The 18,006-nt window shown below is 37.1% G+C and overlaps 2 protein-coding genes across 3 annotated transcripts in view; both read right to left on the bottom strand.

Annotated features, from left to right (window-relative positions):
* Window positions 1–2,256, bottom strand: part of LOC143859235 (transcription factor-like protein DPB) — a 31,034-nt gene extending 28,778 nt beyond the window's left edge. The window contains exon 1 of one of the 2 annotated variants that reach the window (XM_077369938.1): window positions 1,739–2,256. In XM_077369938.1, coding sequence (XP_077226053.1) covers window positions 1,739–1,962 — 224 coding nt within the window. In that variant the 5' untranslated portion in view covers window positions 1,963–2,256. The remainder of the gene's footprint in view (window positions 1–1,738) is intronic. The other variant, XM_077369937.1, reaches the window with a different exon arrangement.
* Window positions 2,257–3,607: 1,351 nt separating this feature from the next.
* LOC143859319 (histidine--tRNA ligase, chloroplastic/mitochondrial-like) overlaps window positions 3,608–18,006 on the bottom strand; it is a 30,023-nt gene continuing 15,624 nt past the window's right edge. The window contains exons 7-12 of the mRNA XM_077370043.1: window positions 9,899–10,016; window positions 8,035–8,177; window positions 6,534–6,662; window positions 4,978–5,141; window positions 4,199–4,349; window positions 3,608–3,995 (exon numbers count right to left, since the gene is read on the bottom strand). Of these exons, the coding sequence (XP_077226158.1) occupies window positions 4,211–4,349; window positions 4,978–5,141; window positions 6,534–6,662; window positions 8,035–8,177; window positions 9,899–10,016 (693 nt within the window). The 3' untranslated portion in view covers window positions 3,608–3,995; window positions 4,199–4,210. The remainder of the gene's footprint in view (window positions 3,996–4,198; window positions 4,350–4,977; window positions 5,142–6,533; window positions 6,663–8,034; window positions 8,178–9,898; window positions 10,017–18,006) is intronic.

Raw genomic sequence — 18,006 nt, 5'->3', positions numbered from 1 at the left:
TATGATTCATAATGGGAATCCAAGCGGTTCTTAAAGCTGAATTTTAACGGGTTAGCTTGGGGAATCCCAGTCCTTTTGGTATTGGGGGGAGTTCTTAGGGATGAGCAGGGAGAAGTGAGATGGGCATTTGCAGGTCCAATAGGAATATTCGATGCCAATGAAGCTGAATTGAGAGCTGCTCATCAAGGAATTAAGTTCCTAGAAAATGTGGATCTTAATAAAGTGGTGATTGAAGGGGACTCTCTTAATGTGATTAAATGGCTCAAGGGTTCTCATTCGTACCCTAGGAGAAATGCTTCTTTTGTTGATGAGATCCAAGATAGGGTGGGCGAAGCTAATTTATCTTTCCTTCATGTCCGGCGATCGGCCACTGGGGTGGCGGATAGACTAGCTAGAGAGGGTGTCTCGACGGCGGAGGTGGAGTTGTTTGATTTCCTCCCCCATTGATTGGTTTTTTTCTTTTCGCCTCGTGTCGGCTTGCCTCTGTATTTTTCTTATCCTTATTCTCTTTGTTCCTTGTATAGTCCTCATCGGTCTTTTACTTCTTGGAATGATATCTTTTACCACACAAAAGAAATAACCAACTTAATTTCTGGGTGTCTCCCAAACAAATATGACTATTAAATCCAGGTGAATCATAATGCCCCAGCATTTCTTTGTCGTGCTAAACGGAATGTCACCTCAATGGACTAAGTTGAGATGGCTCATAACCAAAATTCACACATCGAGCACAAAATTCAATTCCATGGTTTTTTTTCCTGATTCAAGGACACTAAAGGAAACCTATGATTTTCTCAATGTGATCTAATCCATTATAGAGAACCCGACCATCGAGAACGAAGATAGATTTCATAGGTTTTTTCAAAACATGGGAAGTTCTTAAAATTCATATGGATCTCCACAATTTCCAACACATTACTTTAATTCCCAGGCTAGAAAATTTTAATCTCGCCTCTTCTTCTCAAGAAAGAGTATCAGAAACCCTGATAACTCCTGCCTTGCTTTTGAACAACTGCAACAATTCCCACCATCATAACCATTTTAAATTTCCAAAAACTACGCAAAAACCATCCAATTCTCATCATTTCTCTAAACATTTGAAAGAATCAGACCTTATAAACAACTTCAATACTTAAAAATTTCAACAAAATTGGAAAAAAAAGTTGGAACCCATAAAAACTGATCAGAAAGCCTTTCTTTAGACCAATTACAACAATTCCCACTATCATAAGCATATTAAATTTCCAAAAACTACCCAAAAACCATCCAATTCCCATCATTCCTCTAAACATTTGAAAGAAACCCATCTCATGATTAACTTCAATACATAAAAAATTCAAACAAAAATTGAAAGAAAAATCTAAAACCCATAAGAAACTCACCCCACATCCCCTTATGATCCACCATAATCATATTAAATTTCCAAAAAAAACCTAAAAACCATCCAATTCCCATCATTCCTCTTAACATCTCAAACAAACCCATCTCATAACACAACTCAATACTCAAAAAAATTTCAACAAAAATTAGAACAAAATATAAAACCCATAACAAAACTCACCCCACATCCCCTTGTGATCCACCATAATCATATTAAATTTCCAAAAACTACCCAAAAACCATCCAATTCCCATCATTCCTCTTAACATCTCAAACAAACCCATCTCATAACACAACTCAATACTTAAAAATTTCAACAAAAATTAGAACAAAATATAAAACCCATAAGAAAACTCACCCCACAACCCCTTGTGATCCAGCATCATCTCCATGAATATCCAATTGAGTCAACCTGACAAACGTGTTCTCGCTCGCCGGCGTCATCATTGCCTGCTCACTCCCTGCGCTCCCGCTGGTAGAAATCGATTGCCCTGAAAAAGTAGTCCCCCATGACCTAGTTGTTGTTCCCCTTGAATAGCTTGAAGGGTTTTTCTCCCCATTTTGAATCCCACCAGTTACCATTACTAAACCCACCCAGGAAAAAAAATTATCAAAGGAATTGGGAAAAAGGGTCTTGGTTTGGATGAAAACCTAGATTGAAAATGACCTAAACAAATCTTTCTATAATTGAAGAACCATGTAGTAACAGTTCTAAGTGTGGAAGAGCATGAAATAATGAAATCTAATCCCCTTGTCTTTAATCCATGTTTGGGATTTTTGAGTTTTTTGACAGAGAGGATGTAGGAACAGAGAGAGAGTCTTTAATCAATCAACCTAACAAATACCTAAAGAGGAAAAATTATATGATGAAAGGCCGTATGAACACGTACCCATCTGTATGAAGGGGGCGGATGGCTAAAACAAGGGGTGAAAATATTATGCTGGACTGAGTGATTGTTAAGACTTAAGACCCTGTTTGTTTCAGATTATGACAACCGATTGTGAGGGCCAAACCGATTACTTTTTTTTTTTGAATGGTGAGGGCCGAACCGATTACTGGATCTGAAATTATGTTTAAATTTGAGTCAAATAATAGATTTGGCATAGACAATTGGTTGTAATAATCCAAAACAAATAGGGTTAAGATCATGACAAACAATTGTGAGTGCCAAACCGATTTTGGACTAAAATTCGTTATGCATTGTGACAATAACCTATTATTGGACTCAAAATTACATTCAATATTTAAGTCAAATAATAGGTTTGCTGCTCAGAATCGGTTGTAACAATCTCAAACAAACATGGTTGGTTGACAACTGATTGTGATTGCCAAACCGATTATTGCACTCAAATTTAATTTTGAGTCCAATATTCGCTTTGGCACTCACTCAAAATCGGTTGCAACAATCTTAACTCTTAAGGCCCTGTTCGTTTAAGATTATAACAACCGATTTGGAATGCTAAACCGATTATTGGACTCAAATTTAAATGTCAAGTCCAATAATCGGGTTAGCACTTAGAATCGGTTATCATAATCCTAAGGCCCTGTTCGTTTGAGATTGTGATAATCAATGGTGAGGGCCCCAACCGATTTTTGGCCACAAACGACCCTCACCATCGGTTATCAGTTGTCACAATCTCAAACAAACAGGGCTTTGAGATTATGGAACTGTCATCTTATAAGGTGATTCACCCAATATAAGTTCTATGTTTTCCACTGATATGTTGAAATATATTGGGTTTTTTAAAAAATTAGCCTAAATACACTGTTGAATGAAAATGGTCATCATTTGAAATCATGTGATACACTCAATTTTTCATTTTGGAGCATTTTGATGGCTCCAGTCATTTTCCACCTTATGTTTTGATTGAATAGAGCCCACATTTTACACCCATGCATAGCGCGGGTGGTCCGCTATACTAGTTTTTCTCAAATTGAGGCAACACAACATATTGTTATTTTTCATTTGCATAATTATTCTTTATTTACTAATAGTTTCTTTAATCTTTATTCCTTTGACTAAAGCATTTATCATCCCAAAAATATTTTAATTTGATTTTCATTTTATTTACAAATCAAATCATTTAGATATGATTATCCTTGCAAAGCATGTGTTTGCTATAAATTTAATCAGACATTGTTTCCAAGTTCATATATCTAATTATTTCATAACGCCATCTTATAATAAATTTCAATCTTTTATCCTACTTGTGAGAAGACCAATCAAATTTGCTAAAATAAATTATTTAAGACATTTAAAATATCAATTACACTTGAATCTTAAATAAATCATCTCATAAATATTTGCTATAATTTATTTATTTAAATATTAAACGATTCATTTAGCCGACCCCAACTAGTTTGGGACAAAGGCTTAGCGAGCAAGCTAGGAGACCCCATGATCCATTGCAAGAGGAGACCCTCCACTAGTGCCCCCTTGGCTGCAAAAGGCAAACATAGCTCCCCTGTGTTCCGCAACACCAACCAGACCACCTCCCATAGTCCCACAGTCCACGCCACATGCCAAGACAATTGATCTATCATCCACTGCTTATAAGAAATGCAAGGGCAAAAGGGGGGGCCATGCAATACATGCTTTCTGTTTTTCTTAGACCTGAAAAAAAAAACACATGATCATTTGACGGATCTTCACTCAATATCAGTGCTAAAGCTCCATTTCTTCTGACATAAAAATGGACGTAAAATTTGTTTTATGTTGCAAAAATGAAAATAAAACAAATTTTACGTCCATTTTTACATCGAAAGAAACGAAGCCTAACTGTAAAATTTGAAACACCAATCTCATACAAAATGCACCTGAAATGTAGATCACTCCAGTTCGTCAAGTTTCAGGTTGTGTTCTTCCCTGGTGGAGAGGTTCTTCACGCGAACCATACCCTGTTGCCACTCAGAATCCCCCACAATGATCAGCCTTGCCGCATTGATCCGCTCAGCATGCTTAAAGACCCTGTAAGGAGAAGAACAAAAGAAAGAAAATTAAAGGAATACAAAAATCCCAAATTCAGTTATTGGTTTTAAGCTTGTTAGTACAGGCACTAAGAGATCATAATCAAGCAGGCCATTTTTTGGGTTCTTCACAATGCACTCTTTGACAAAGTAAAATAAACTTTATACAGTATAAAGCCCCCATAGTCCAGTATTTTTCAAAAGGTACTGTACGGTGTACACCATAGGATGATCCAAATCATCCATTTGATGGGCCACAACTTCTCTGTGCCCCAAAAATCATTTCCATAAGATTATCCTAGCCCTACGATCTATAGAGGAGCCTCTATAGATCGGAGGGTTGGGATCATCCTTTGGAAATGATTTTTTGGGCACAACGTCTTTAAGTTGTGGCCCATCAAATGGACAATTTGGATCATCCTATGGTGTACAGCATACAGTACTTTTTGAAAAATACTGGACTATACGGGCTTACACCATATAAAAACTCAACTTATATAGACCATTTGAGGCGCACTTACTGGTTTTAAGCTGCTTAGTATAAGCACTGAGTGATCATAAAAATGTAAACCATTTTTTAGGTTCTTCAGAATGCACTCATTGACAAACTAAAATAAACATAGAAATACCATTTGAGGCGCTTGTCTTCTAAAACAAGGTCGACACTTCGTCCCTTCTGTCTAAGGGTGGATGCAACCATGGCAGCTGGTCCTTGGAGCTCCTGGTCCAATGGGAATACGATGTCGTCTACTTGGGGGGCTAGGTCTGGTAGAAGCCCTTTATCCTTGAGCAACTGCCACAAGTCATTCTCACTGTGTTATCTATCAAAAAACTAAAAAGTATCACATTTTATGAAAATTACAATAAAATAAAACTGAATAAAGATCGAGACATTCTTGATTTTGTTAAAAAAAGAACAGCAAGTTGCTCATTCCAAGAAGAATTGAATTAGGTGGATTCTAATGCAATCTGACCTGTCAATCCTTGATTCTAATTTATCAGAGATCTGTAATGCATATACATTCAGTTTCCTTTTATTGAAAAATAAAAATAAAACAGATTTGAAGATATCTATACAAAATAGAAATGGAAACAAAGGCTTTGATTAATCAACAAAATTTTATAAAATGAAATTAAAAATTATGGTTAAATTGATAATGGAAAATATGAGGATATCTATAAAAAATAGAAATGAAACAAAGGCTTGGATGAATCAACAAATTCTAAGAAAATAAAATAAAAATTTATGGGTAAATCATATTGGAGACAGTAAAAAACATAATGAATTAGGAAACATGAGAAATGTAGAGATTTTGATCCCCTTATCTTTTGTTTGTAAAGAAAACTTCAGATTGGAGATATCACAAAATTGCAAAAAATATCGGAGACTAGTGTTATTAAAGAGAGGATAACATGAGACTAGGGAAGCAGCAATGTTCGAGAGAAAGCAACCACTGCAGATGATAAATGCATAGCAATGGCCTTCCCAAACATTACTTTCCTAATAAGAAATTTTTTACACGATAGTAGCATCATAGAAAGAACCTATCACTGGTGCTAAGAACCTTTTGGTAGATAAAGAATATGTAAGCACCAGCAATTATTGAATAACCAATAAATATTGTCACTGTGAATGATATAATCCATGTTGCATGGATTCTTTTGAATGGGTGAGGTACTTGTGTCAGACACGTCTCGGATTTCAATTCTTCAGTATTCACTACGACACTTCTAAGTTTTTTCTGAATACTACTACTACAACTTTACAATTACAGGATGTTTTGAGTTTTTCCCATCCTGATAGTAAGTTTTTTATATGGAAGTAAAACATTATATTTACTTAAACAATTAAAATTTTCAATATATTTACTTGTTATAATCATATTATATTTACTTAAACAATTAAAATTTTCAATATATTACTTGTTATAATCATATTATTATGTAAAAAAAAAGTTAAAAATTTGAGAATTGATTAAATTTTTTTGATGAACCTACGGATCTTTCTTTTTGAGGTTTGCCAAATCCGACACTCAATACCTGTGTCCAATTCCGAGACATGTACCCGTACTAATGCATCATAGCGTATAACTATTCCATGTTATTTACTCTTGGTAGCAAATGCATGAACAAATGTATAAGTGTTCTTCAATCAAAAAAAAAGAAGAAGTAAACGTGTTCTTACTTCAAGTATCACTGCATCTCCAAATCCAAAACCACATGCCGGAGTATCAACACCGCCAAATGTAGAGAGAAGCCGGTCGTATCTTCCACCACCACAAATGGCGCGTAAGTTCCCTGACCTATCGAATCCCTGAATAAAAAAATAATATTATTATAGAAAAAGACATCTGGGGTTCTTTATGCATTTCATCTTCAAGAAAGTTTTGGCCAACTTTTTTTTTAATGGTAAGTTTTGGCCAACTGTACAGACAAGATTCCACCAACTTCAGAGATATTTAACATGAGACTGAGCAAGGTGGCTTAGCCAATTTATGACCATAAAACCATGAAACAAATATGTAATAATGTTGTGCTTGCTCAGCCATTTTTACATTTTGAGTATTCTCAGATATAGCAGCATAAGGCTCTGATTGTCGCAAGCAACTCTAGATTATGATTTGATGCAAATAAGATCTGAATGGAAATAAAACAGAACTTCATGAATTCTGTTTCATTGATATCTCAAACGCCCAAAATGGGGTGGGGATACCCTATGTCATCAAAAAAAAATCTCAAACGCCCAAAAACCACACTTATCAACCAATTGACCACATCAGAACTCAAGCAGATGTCTTACTACGTGCAACCATGATCTATATGAGATGCAATCAATGACAATTTAAAAAGGAAAGAAGATTCCCAGTGTGGACATAAGTTATAAGACATATATCTTGTGAAAAAAACAAGTCTTGATGTGAGGGATCATGTAAAGAATAACTTTTGGGTCATCATATGGCTCAGATAAATATGCAATTATAGGGAAGATAAGCAATGTGTCTCTTTCAAGTAGATACTAAATATCACTGTCTAAAAACTCCCCGAGTCAATTAACGTCTTGCCCAAGTCAACTCTCTTTTACCTTGGTTGAGTTCTCACCTGTGGCCGAGTTTTTTCCTAACAAGTCAATCAAAACTCCTTTCATTTGGAAAGAATGAAAGTGTAAGATTTTCAAATTGTGATATCACCTATTAGATTTATGATACTCCAGTTTGTCTCTTGTTTTTCCTAATATTGGTACATTATTTGGAATGAGACACGGGAGTTAGTCCTGCAACTTTTCTGCATGTATCATGATTATTAACCCACTGTGCAATTCTCACAGAGGCAATGAACTGTGTTAGATCCAGGCACTACCAGATGCTACAAAAACAGTTGAGCTTGCCAAGTAGGTCAATGAGGGGATTTAGCCTTCTTGGAGATTAACTGCAACTCAAGTGAAATCTTTGGGATATGCACACAATAAGTGGTGATTTAAACCACCCATAACCACAAGTGAAACAAAATCAAAATTCATGGCTAATCATGCTATGTCATTTCACGCCTTAAGGAGTTCAGCCTCTCTAGGGTGAAAGGTCTACATGCAGGATCGGCTGGGACCTTTGGCTCTAATGATGAATAATTTAGATGGACCCCACATTATTATCAAATTAGCTCAGTAAACAGAATTTGAGAAGCAAACTTACCTCAAAAACTACTCCAGTGTAATAGGCAAGGCCACGGACAACAGATGCGTCAAAATGGATCCACTGAGAATAACCGTAGTGTTCCGCAAGTGAAAATAGTTGTTTCAGATCAGCAATAGCATCCCCAGTCGCTCCAAGTGACTCTGCATATAAACATTGCATGATATATCACATAAATTTAAAAAACCAGAAAATATTAGACATAATTAAACCATTCAAAAAAAAAAAATAGACATAATTACTGCAAGTGCAATGGATTAAGACTTAAATATTATTTTTAATCATAAGGGAACTAAGATACATTCAATGCCAGAACTAGAAGCAATAGGAGAGAGTTGAGGAATCAAATAAATTTATCGCAAATATTATGCAAACTAAATTCTTGGGAAAACAGCACTGCTAAATAAAGCCCAAGAAAATCACAACACCCTGATGGGACTTCATTATAAATTTCAGAACTCCGAACCTTTAGTTAGCCCCAGCTGATCAAAGGTTTCCCAAATATTCAAAAACCCTTCCCTTTAACTGGCTTAGGTGCACAAGTTGCTACCCTCCCCCTTAACAAGCTTAGCTGCACTCCAATTTCATTGGGCCCAAAATTACATTCGTAATATCTTTCCAGAACATGTCGCTATTTTGTACACATAATGGATAACCTTTCGATCATACTGCCTAGGACTGCCCAATAATAGATGGCCAGCATCAATTGGAACGACATCACAACTTAGGGTATCCTCATATGATTTTCTAGTAGAAAACGAAACTAAACAGTGTTTACCGACCGTTACCTCATTTCCTTTTTCTGAACCATGCACACATGTATGAAATTGGACGTCGTTTAGCCCGTAGCTTTAGTCTTTCGACCATCTCTTGTCAGACCACGTTCTAACAATTTTCGCCATCGATGATTAAGTTACAATCTTCCCATAGGCTAAATCTCTAGGGTGGAAAATGTTGTTATGCAACCATTGAGTTGCAGTTTCCACTTGCGAGGTGTTCATTATACAACGGATCACCAAAGCTTCCACATGGTCTCTCCAAGTGACCTCCTTACCTTGTTTATCCTCACGGTTGTTGACATATATTGGTGTTACTTCATTGGCTCTCTCATCAACATGTTCAACGAGATTGATGATGTGCTTGTTGACAAGATATTCATAAACTGTGACCGAATCCCAAGCACTTGAAGCACTTCACGACATTGTTGCCAGGTGGAGTCGTTCAGCTAGAACTCGACCCTGGATCAAATCGGTCCTACTTATGAGCTCCAGGCTTGACATAGGTGATGACATAGGTGATAGGACGATCATCGATAGCCCAATGTATGGATGGACTGCAAGATGAAGGGGGTGTTTATATGCTGGACATGAAGGAGTAGAATGATGATGGTTGGGTTCCACCAATACTTCAATCAAATTCAAACAATTGGAGCCTTTTTTATGAATGATGGTTTCATATAGTTGGAAAGACGAACAAGAATCGATTTTTTTCCATTGAACTGCAATGTAAAACGCGGAGGAAATTGAAGATCGATCACTTATTAGTTAGCTTGGTCTATGCAACCACAAGAGATTCATAACATCCTTAAAAAATTTCGTAGATGGTTGCTTATCACAAAACATAAAACAATGCTTTAGTGGTGAATCATAATTAGCATAAACTACAATCTACAACTACTAAGATATGGTTTAGAATTGAAAATTAGCATCCCAAGGCTAAAGTGAATTGGAATGGCAAGTGGTAGTATAAGTTTTATGAAAATTTATCAATGATTCGAAAACATTGTCATCGTAAGAACATTACTTCAAAGTAAACCATAACCTTTGGGAAGTTGACCATTAGTAAATATTCAATAACAACAAACCTTCCAACTCAGACAATGATTTAAGGGAGAGAACTTGCAAGATTCCTTTGATAGCTTCTAATGATATCCCAACTGAAAATAATTTTTTCTCAACCTCTTCAGTGGGAATCTTCTCCATCTGCATTAAAGATAATTATTCAATAAAAAAGGGGCGATGATATATAGGAAAGGTTGTAATATTGTAATACTGCAATAGAAATATAACAAATGAAGCAAGCTAAAATGCAGATGGAGTTTCATAAGATATCATGTATAGGGAGACAGATGGTGCATGCAAATAATTGTAGATAAGTAAACAAAGTGAGTTATCATCATGCATAATAGTTGCAATACTTAAGGAAAAGTGTTATTCAAAATGAACTGGCAATAATTCAGCAAGACTTTGAGAACTAAACATGGCTGTGATTTCGTAAAATATTCAAAATGAACTGTCAATAATTCAGCAAGACTTTGAGAAATTCCTATCCTACAATACTCGAAGAAATGTATATGTCCAACCTATTGTGTTTGACACTATATGATACTGAAACCATGGTTTTCAAAGTTGGTCGCAACTGATAAAACCGGCTGACATGTTTCCATTTCCATTTCCATTCCCACCGAAACGAAATTCTTCGATTGATATGAACATGTTACGGTAACATTTCGGTCATGTCAAACCGAAACGCTACCATTTAGTATGCAAATTATAAAACTTCAGTTGACTTGTCGAAATTTCAGTAAAAGTACATAGAGATGCTTAGGGTATCATAGTTTTGCTTGGTAAGTGATTATTGTAAGTTTGTTTTTCCTTGTTTCTTCAATTATGGTGCAGATGCCTCGACTATCTGTAGATTTGATGTATTTGCACATGGATTACTGCATGAATTTTTATTTTTCATGGTTTTGAAATTTGAGAAAAGTATGTTTTTAAATAAAAATTAATCACATCTGTGCATGTAGATTCCAACTTTATAATACGATGGTTCTTCTTGCCCAACCTACCTCTTGAAGAGTCAGATTTTTTATTATGTAAATTAATTGTTTTATTTATTTTTTCTAAAAATCCTTAAAAAGAGGAAAAACTATACCTGCAAATTATCATATTTGTATGTTAGATTCTAATTTTTCTAAGTGTGAGTTATTCTTGCCTGATCTACCGATTATCAGAGTAGGATCTTTTTCATTTGGAAAATTAATTAATTAATTCATTATTAGTTTTAAAAAATAATTAATTATTATTAGAAAATTCTTTTAATTTTCATTATTATATCCAACTTTCTATATTGTTAACTTACCAACTTCTCCAAAAGCTTAAGCTGTTGGAGAAGTGCGTTATTTATCTTTTATACTTTAACTAGTGTTTAAAAATGCGGATACGACGCGGAACGTGGCCGGAGAAAATCCTTGTTGACTCGGCGCGGACGCGGCCACGTCAGATGAGTCGTAATTTTTATAAAAAAAAATATATGAAAAAATACAAAAAAAAAATTTAAAAAAAAATATATATATATATATATATATATATATATATATAATGAAAAAAATAAGTATTAAAGAAACAACATTTATAATTATCATCATAAACTAAATCTTTAGTGACATGAATCATATATTTTTGCAAAAACAAAATACATTTAGGGACATGATACATTCAACCATTTTTCTTCCCCGGGCCACCCCCTTGTAGTGTAAAAGAGTAATCATAAATGCACTAGAGTGGGCTGGCCCAAGGAAGAAACAGGGGCGGATATATCACTTCTCTATTTTTATCATGGACGGTGAAAAAAATATATAGCCAATGTTAAACATTGAACCACAAAATATTACACATTATTGGGTACTTGATTGGATGTTTGGGGTTATTTTCCAGTGTGTCAGGAGACCCAAAGATAAGTCTATCAAATCAATGGACGGTTTTGATAATTGCACTAACCCAGCTTGCCTTTTCTTTTTTAATTTGCTTGTGAGAGTTTTTTGGAAATCTAATAACATTTTGACATCTGTTAATTAATAAAACACAAGATGAGTCATTATCAGTGGCCTAAAAGATTTAGGGAAATGATACATTTGGCCCCTTTCCTTCATTGGTCCACCCCCTTGTAGTGTAAACGGATAGCCATAAATACTCGAGGGGTCTGGCCCAGGAAAGAAAAGGAGGTGAATATACCACTTCCAAATAATATTTAACCTCCAAAAGATGTTCGTGAGAGAGGGAGAGCTATTCATAAATGCTAGAGAGAGAGAACCGTTCATAACTGCTCCTATAGAGAGCTGGCATAGGAAAGAAAAGGCGTGAATATGTCACTTCCTAATAGGTTAATGATGGCAGGTGAGAGAGAGGATGTGATAAAGCATGCAGTTGTACCCCACATATTCTTCCTACCTAGCTTTAAGTACACTCTATTCTTTCTCCACATCTTACACGTACAAAGCAAGTCAGATTGCATTTACTCGAGATAAGTCTTCGATTTGGCCAAACTCAGCCCGACTCGGCCTGGACTCGCCGAGTTCAGGACTCCCGAATGCGGCCATCACCATTCCGCGTCGACTCGGCCGAGTTCCGAGCCGAATTGACGAGTTTTTAAACATTGACTTTAACACTCCCCCGCACATGTGGCCCACTTGGCAAACACGTGGCACATGTGGTCCCACTTTGGGTCGACCATTGCATGTGGATTTTTGCTATCAGAGAGGTTTGAACTCGAGACCTTTGGCTCTGATACCATGTTAACTTACCAACTTCTCCAAAAGCTTAAGTTGTTGGAGAAAGGCGTTATTTTTCTTTTATACTTTAACACGGGGAAGCAGGATTCGTACCTCAGGGTGGGGATTCGCGATTCCCTGAATCGCGAATCGGAATCGTGATTCAATTCGATTCCCCGATTATGGGGAATCCCGAATCGATTCCGTCGAAACCTCGATTCCTAATTTTGGGAACCTCGATTCCCAATTTATGGAAACCCCGATTCCCACTTTATAGGAACCCCGATTCCCAGGCGATTCCCTGCAAATCCCCAGCGAATCCCAACTCCCCAGCGACTCCCGGCAAATCTCCGGCGATTTCCCGGCGAATCTCCGTCGACTCTCTGGCAAACCCACGATTCCCGCTTCCAACCATCCTAGGAGCTTTCGATTCCCGCTTTCGAATCCCGCTTTCGATTCCCGCCCTGGCAACCTTGCTTTAACATATATGAAATTTAGGATGAAGTGTCTTGTTTCCCATAGTTTGCATTTATTTGAAGCATATGTATATGTGATTGTATACACTTTCAGTTTAGAATGGTTCTCTTCTTCTTCTTTTTTTGACTGGCAGCAGGAATATATATATATATATATATATATATATATATATATATATATATATATATAGAGAGAGAGAGAGAGAGAGAGTGGCTAAAATAAGGATAAGCAGCAGGAATATATTAAATCAAGCAACGACCAAGATGGTGGGAAGCAAAAAGAAAAACAAAACAGAGGAAAAGAAAGAACTCAATGGGGGAGGTAGTCAAACAACTCAAAAACATCCATAGATACCCCAATTCTAGCAAGCTTATCTACTACTTCATTCGCTGATCTTTTAACATGCTGGAATGAAATCGAAGAATCACCTACTTAATCTTGAAGCTCATCAAAGAAATGTGCAAAGCACCGGGGAAAAGAGTGAGATCCCTTTAGCCATCTAATGACGTTAGGGTGTCCCCTTCCACCACGATTGAATCCATGGATGCCTTCTCCAATAATTTTATGCCTTGATGCCCAACCCGCACTTCCGCTTCATTTGAGTTAGTTACTCCAATAGGGCCCACGAAAACCCATCTCACCGATCCCAACTCATATCTAAGAACACCCCGAATCCCTGCAGGCCCAAGATTCCCCAGTTTAGAATGGATCTTACTCTTCCGGACACGCGTAAAAACACATGTCATTAGGTGGCAGATATTGTGAAACCATTATGGATGTGAGCATCGCTTATGTGATGGTTTCTATGTGTATATTTGTACTTAATCCTGCATCTCCTAATGCTTTACCTTAAATTTTATCAATCATCATTTGCATGCATTTCCATAAACTTACGACTTTTAAGGATTTTCAGCTAGACGGGAATAGTGTGGTCTCCACCTTTTCGAAGGAACTTTTTGACAGAGAATTGGAAATGGTGGGAAAGATAACTCTGTTTGGTTGCCAGTTAAATTTTTGTCCCAGGAAGTTTTAGTAAAATTTTGGTCCCATCCCATGTTTGGTTACCTTTTAGCACTAGGTTTTTTTTAATCCCACTCTTGTAATGATTGCTTGTGTGGTGAATTTTTTAATCCCACTTTTGTAATGATTGTCTTTTCATCCCATCCCAAAATAATCCCAGGAACAAAAATAAACCCAGGAACCAAAAATAAGCTTGAGAAGAATTTTTTTCTTCCCAACAGTTCAAGCAACCAAACAAAGTTTTTTTTTTTCCCACCATAGTCTGGTCAACCAAACATGGGATTTTTATTTTATCGGGATACTTCTAGGACTTTTTCTTTACCACCAATCTCCTGGGATTTTTTTTCTCCCATATAAATCCCAGGAACCTTAAAAAACCCGGCTACCAAACAGAGCAAGATTTCTCAGTAAAATCCTTCTATCATCAGCTCCTACCTTGCCCCACCTCCTCCAAAGTAGCCAAAGTGTGGGAGATTCAAGCACCTCCCAGAGTATATTTCTTTGGATGGGCGGCACTTCTTGAGCGGATACAGACTATTGATTTCCTAAGGCACAGGAAGATATGGTTGATCAACTACTGCGCTCTTTGAATTGAATCGGGTGAGACAGCAGACCATCTACTTGTACATTGTAAAGTTGCCAGAGATGTATGGAGCAGATTGTTCAATAGATTCGGGATTGCTTAGGTCGTTCCAGAAAAACTCCTGGAACTATTTGAAAGTTGGGTGATGTCACCATGGAAAGGGGAAGGGAAGATCCTATGGCAGGTGTCCTTCCTAGCTACTATTTGGGTTCTATGGAAGGAGAGAAATGCCAAGATTTTTAAGGATTTTACTAAGGGAGCACGGTTTATTTTTAATAAAGTCATTGCTTTAACTACATCTTGGGTAAAAACATTGCCATGCTTTAGATTTGTATCTGCTTATGATCTATGGCATGGTTGGAGAGAGAGATATGCGGGGGGGCGGGACAAAAATGATCCCAAAGTGATGGAAGTTTGGACACCTCCTGCTCGTGGAATGCTAAAATTGAATTTTGATGGATCGAGTATGAGAAATCCTGGGCCATCCGCCGTAGGAGGCTTGTTGAGAAATGAAGGAGTGGTGATTTGGGCCTTTAGAGGCCCCATTGGAGTAGCAGATTCAAACAAGGCGGAGGTTCGCGCAATTCATCAAGGCTTTAAGTTGCTCCAAAATGTTGATATGAATAAGGTGGTGGTGGAAGGGGACTCCCTCAACATCATTAGATGGTTTCAAAGGCGGTACTTTGGAGATTTGCGGCCTAATTTGATGAAATTATAGATAGAATTGGGGCGGCATCCATATCATTTAAGCATGTTAGGCGTTCGGCCAATGGTGAAGCGGATGGCCTAGCGAGAGAAGGGGTCCACAAAGAAAGTCTCAAGTTGTTTGATTTTCTTCCCCCTAGTTTTGGTTGTAAAATTTTTCTGTTTTAGTTCTATCTTGGTTGTAACCTGTTCAGAGCCCTTCTCGGTCTCTGTTTTTTCTAATGAAATCTATTTGCCATTCAAAAAAAAAAAGGATTTTCAGCAAAATTTATGACCAAAACCAACGTGTTTCCACGCAGTGACCAATGACCGAAAGTTGTAAAGGATATTGCAAGGATACTTTTGTTTTTTTAATTAACAATCATGTTTCAAATGACCGAAAGTCGTAAAGGATATTGCAAGGATACTTTTGGTTTTTTCAATTAACTATCATGTTTCAAATGTACAAAACTCTTCTTTCAAATGTCTCCTATTAGAATGGTCCAATGAGAGGGGTGCAAGAATTTTCGAAGCCAAGCAATAGAGTTTTTGGGGTTTCGAGGGTTTTGATTTTGGAAAAAGGGGCAGAGGCTTTGCGTTTTCGAGCTTGAGAGAGAGGAACTCGGGATTTCCAAACCAACAGAAAATGGGTTTTAGATGTTCGAGCCAAAGAATTTGAGATTTATGGGCTTTAGTTATAAGGTTTGCGATGAATAGGAAGACATCGGGTTTCCAAAAAAAATGATAAGGGGAAGATTTAACGAATGGGGACGAAAGAAATGACATGGTTTATACCATTCAAAAAAAAGGTTGAAGAATAACTTTTTGGATACATATTGGACCTTGTAGGCTCTAATACCATGTAAAAATTGAGTTAATCTAATGGAGTTCATTTGATGAAATAAAGGGAAAATGAGAGAGAGAGAGAGAGAGAGAGAGAGAGAGAGATGACAAGTGAAAATGAGATTAAATAGGGGAGAAAGTCTTTCATTGATTTCTTAGGGTCTACAATCAGTTATTTGTGTGCTTTCAGTCAAATGAGTGAGATGCACTTAAATGACTTGGTACTCACCGGCCGTCTGGTTCGACAATCAGTTAAACTCAATTTCTTGTTGAAAAGGATCTTGATCTTCACAGGATTGCAACATATAGCTGAAGAAGATTCAGCTTATTAACTTAATGCGAAAGTTTTAATATCACAATTTGACTTGAATTAGGAACAAAAGAAAACAGAGAAAACAGAGCAGATTTGAAACCAAGTGGTCAGATTTGAATTACTGGAAGTTATACCATGGCTGGATCACGAGAAAACAAAGCAGAATGTCCATCAAGAAGAAAATACAACATGAACTTGGAATAAAAGGAAACAATCATGAAAACAAAAACATAAGAACAGAAATTGTGCAGATTTAGGATAAACTGGAGTGATTATAAAAAAGAAAGGAAATTTGTTTCAGCTGATTTTACAAACTGAAAGGAAGGAGAAGGACCTGAATCTCCAAGGGACTACTTCTTCAACACTTCACTCAAATTCCTCTCCCAAACTGTCTCAAAACTCTCCTAAAAACAGAGATCTCTCATTTCTTCGTTTCTGTCCAAGCTTCAAAAACTTCCTGAAATGAGACCCCTCTCCTCTATTTATGGAGGAAGACAGGGGCCTTGGACAAATCCCTTGCTGTCACTTATCCCTAGTTTATGACCAGTTGGCCAGCTGATGTGGCACGCCAACTGTCACACAACTGCATCCAGCAAATGGTCCCCAATTGTGGTGTGATCCCTCAATCCAAGTGGCACTCGAAGAGGAGTGGTGGTTGCAGGGTTGTGGTCCCCCTAGACATGAACCTGAGATCCGATGCGAACAATCAGTCGAAGGAGCGGAGCTTAGAGCCCTATTAGTAAGGGAGCGCACTCACTCTAACAGGTATTGCGCTCCCCTCTTGACACATCAGCCCCTTACTACCTTGCTCCTATCTCACCCCTTTATTACAATAGTACCCTCACTACAATAACCTCTCATCTCACACAATATTACAATGATGCCCCCCTACTATTACCCTGCAATTAACAAGGATTTATAAGATTGTCCTCAACACAATACTAAAATATGAAAAGAGATACTACTACCATATACTACATACACCCAAGCACTTTGACCGGGGACCTAATCCACATCATATACTTTCAGTTAAATGAATAAATGACTCAGTACTCATTGCGAATGAAATACACTTACATGATATACATCCAAATTCTCCAACATACCTCGTAAAGTTTTAATAGTACTTACTGAGAGTCTTGTTCCCTTGTTGCCACATGAAAATATTCACGGTCAATTCATAAACCTATGAGATATTTTCATCAGATGAATGAGTCCCCTACATTGTCCCAAACTTCTTTGGGAAGTATCTAACAACACCACATGTGCACTTGTGGTTTAATGCTATTCCATAACCAGGTCATAATATGATAATTCTCCCTCAGCCAATCGTCATATCTACTGTCTGATTAATCTAGACTGTCCTCATGTATAACATCAATTTTTCATCAAGCACCCACAGCGACCTTTATTGATTAGCCCTAGAGAAGGTGTTGTTGTTGTTGTTGTTGTTGTGTGGGTAGGTGCGTGGGTGGGTGGTGGTCGTGGGGAGGGAGGGATTTT

The sequence above is a fragment of the Tasmannia lanceolata genome, unplaced genomic scaffold (genome assembly GCF_043159265.1).
Source record: "Tasmannia lanceolata isolate RefF3 unplaced genomic scaffold, GAP_Taslan_0.1 ptg000029l, whole genome shotgun sequence".
NCBI lineage: Eukaryota > Viridiplantae > Streptophyta > Magnoliopsida > Canellales > Winteraceae > Tasmannia > Tasmannia lanceolata.
Note: the sequence above shows the minus strand (reverse complement) of the source record. Positions and strands in the feature narration are given on the sequence as shown.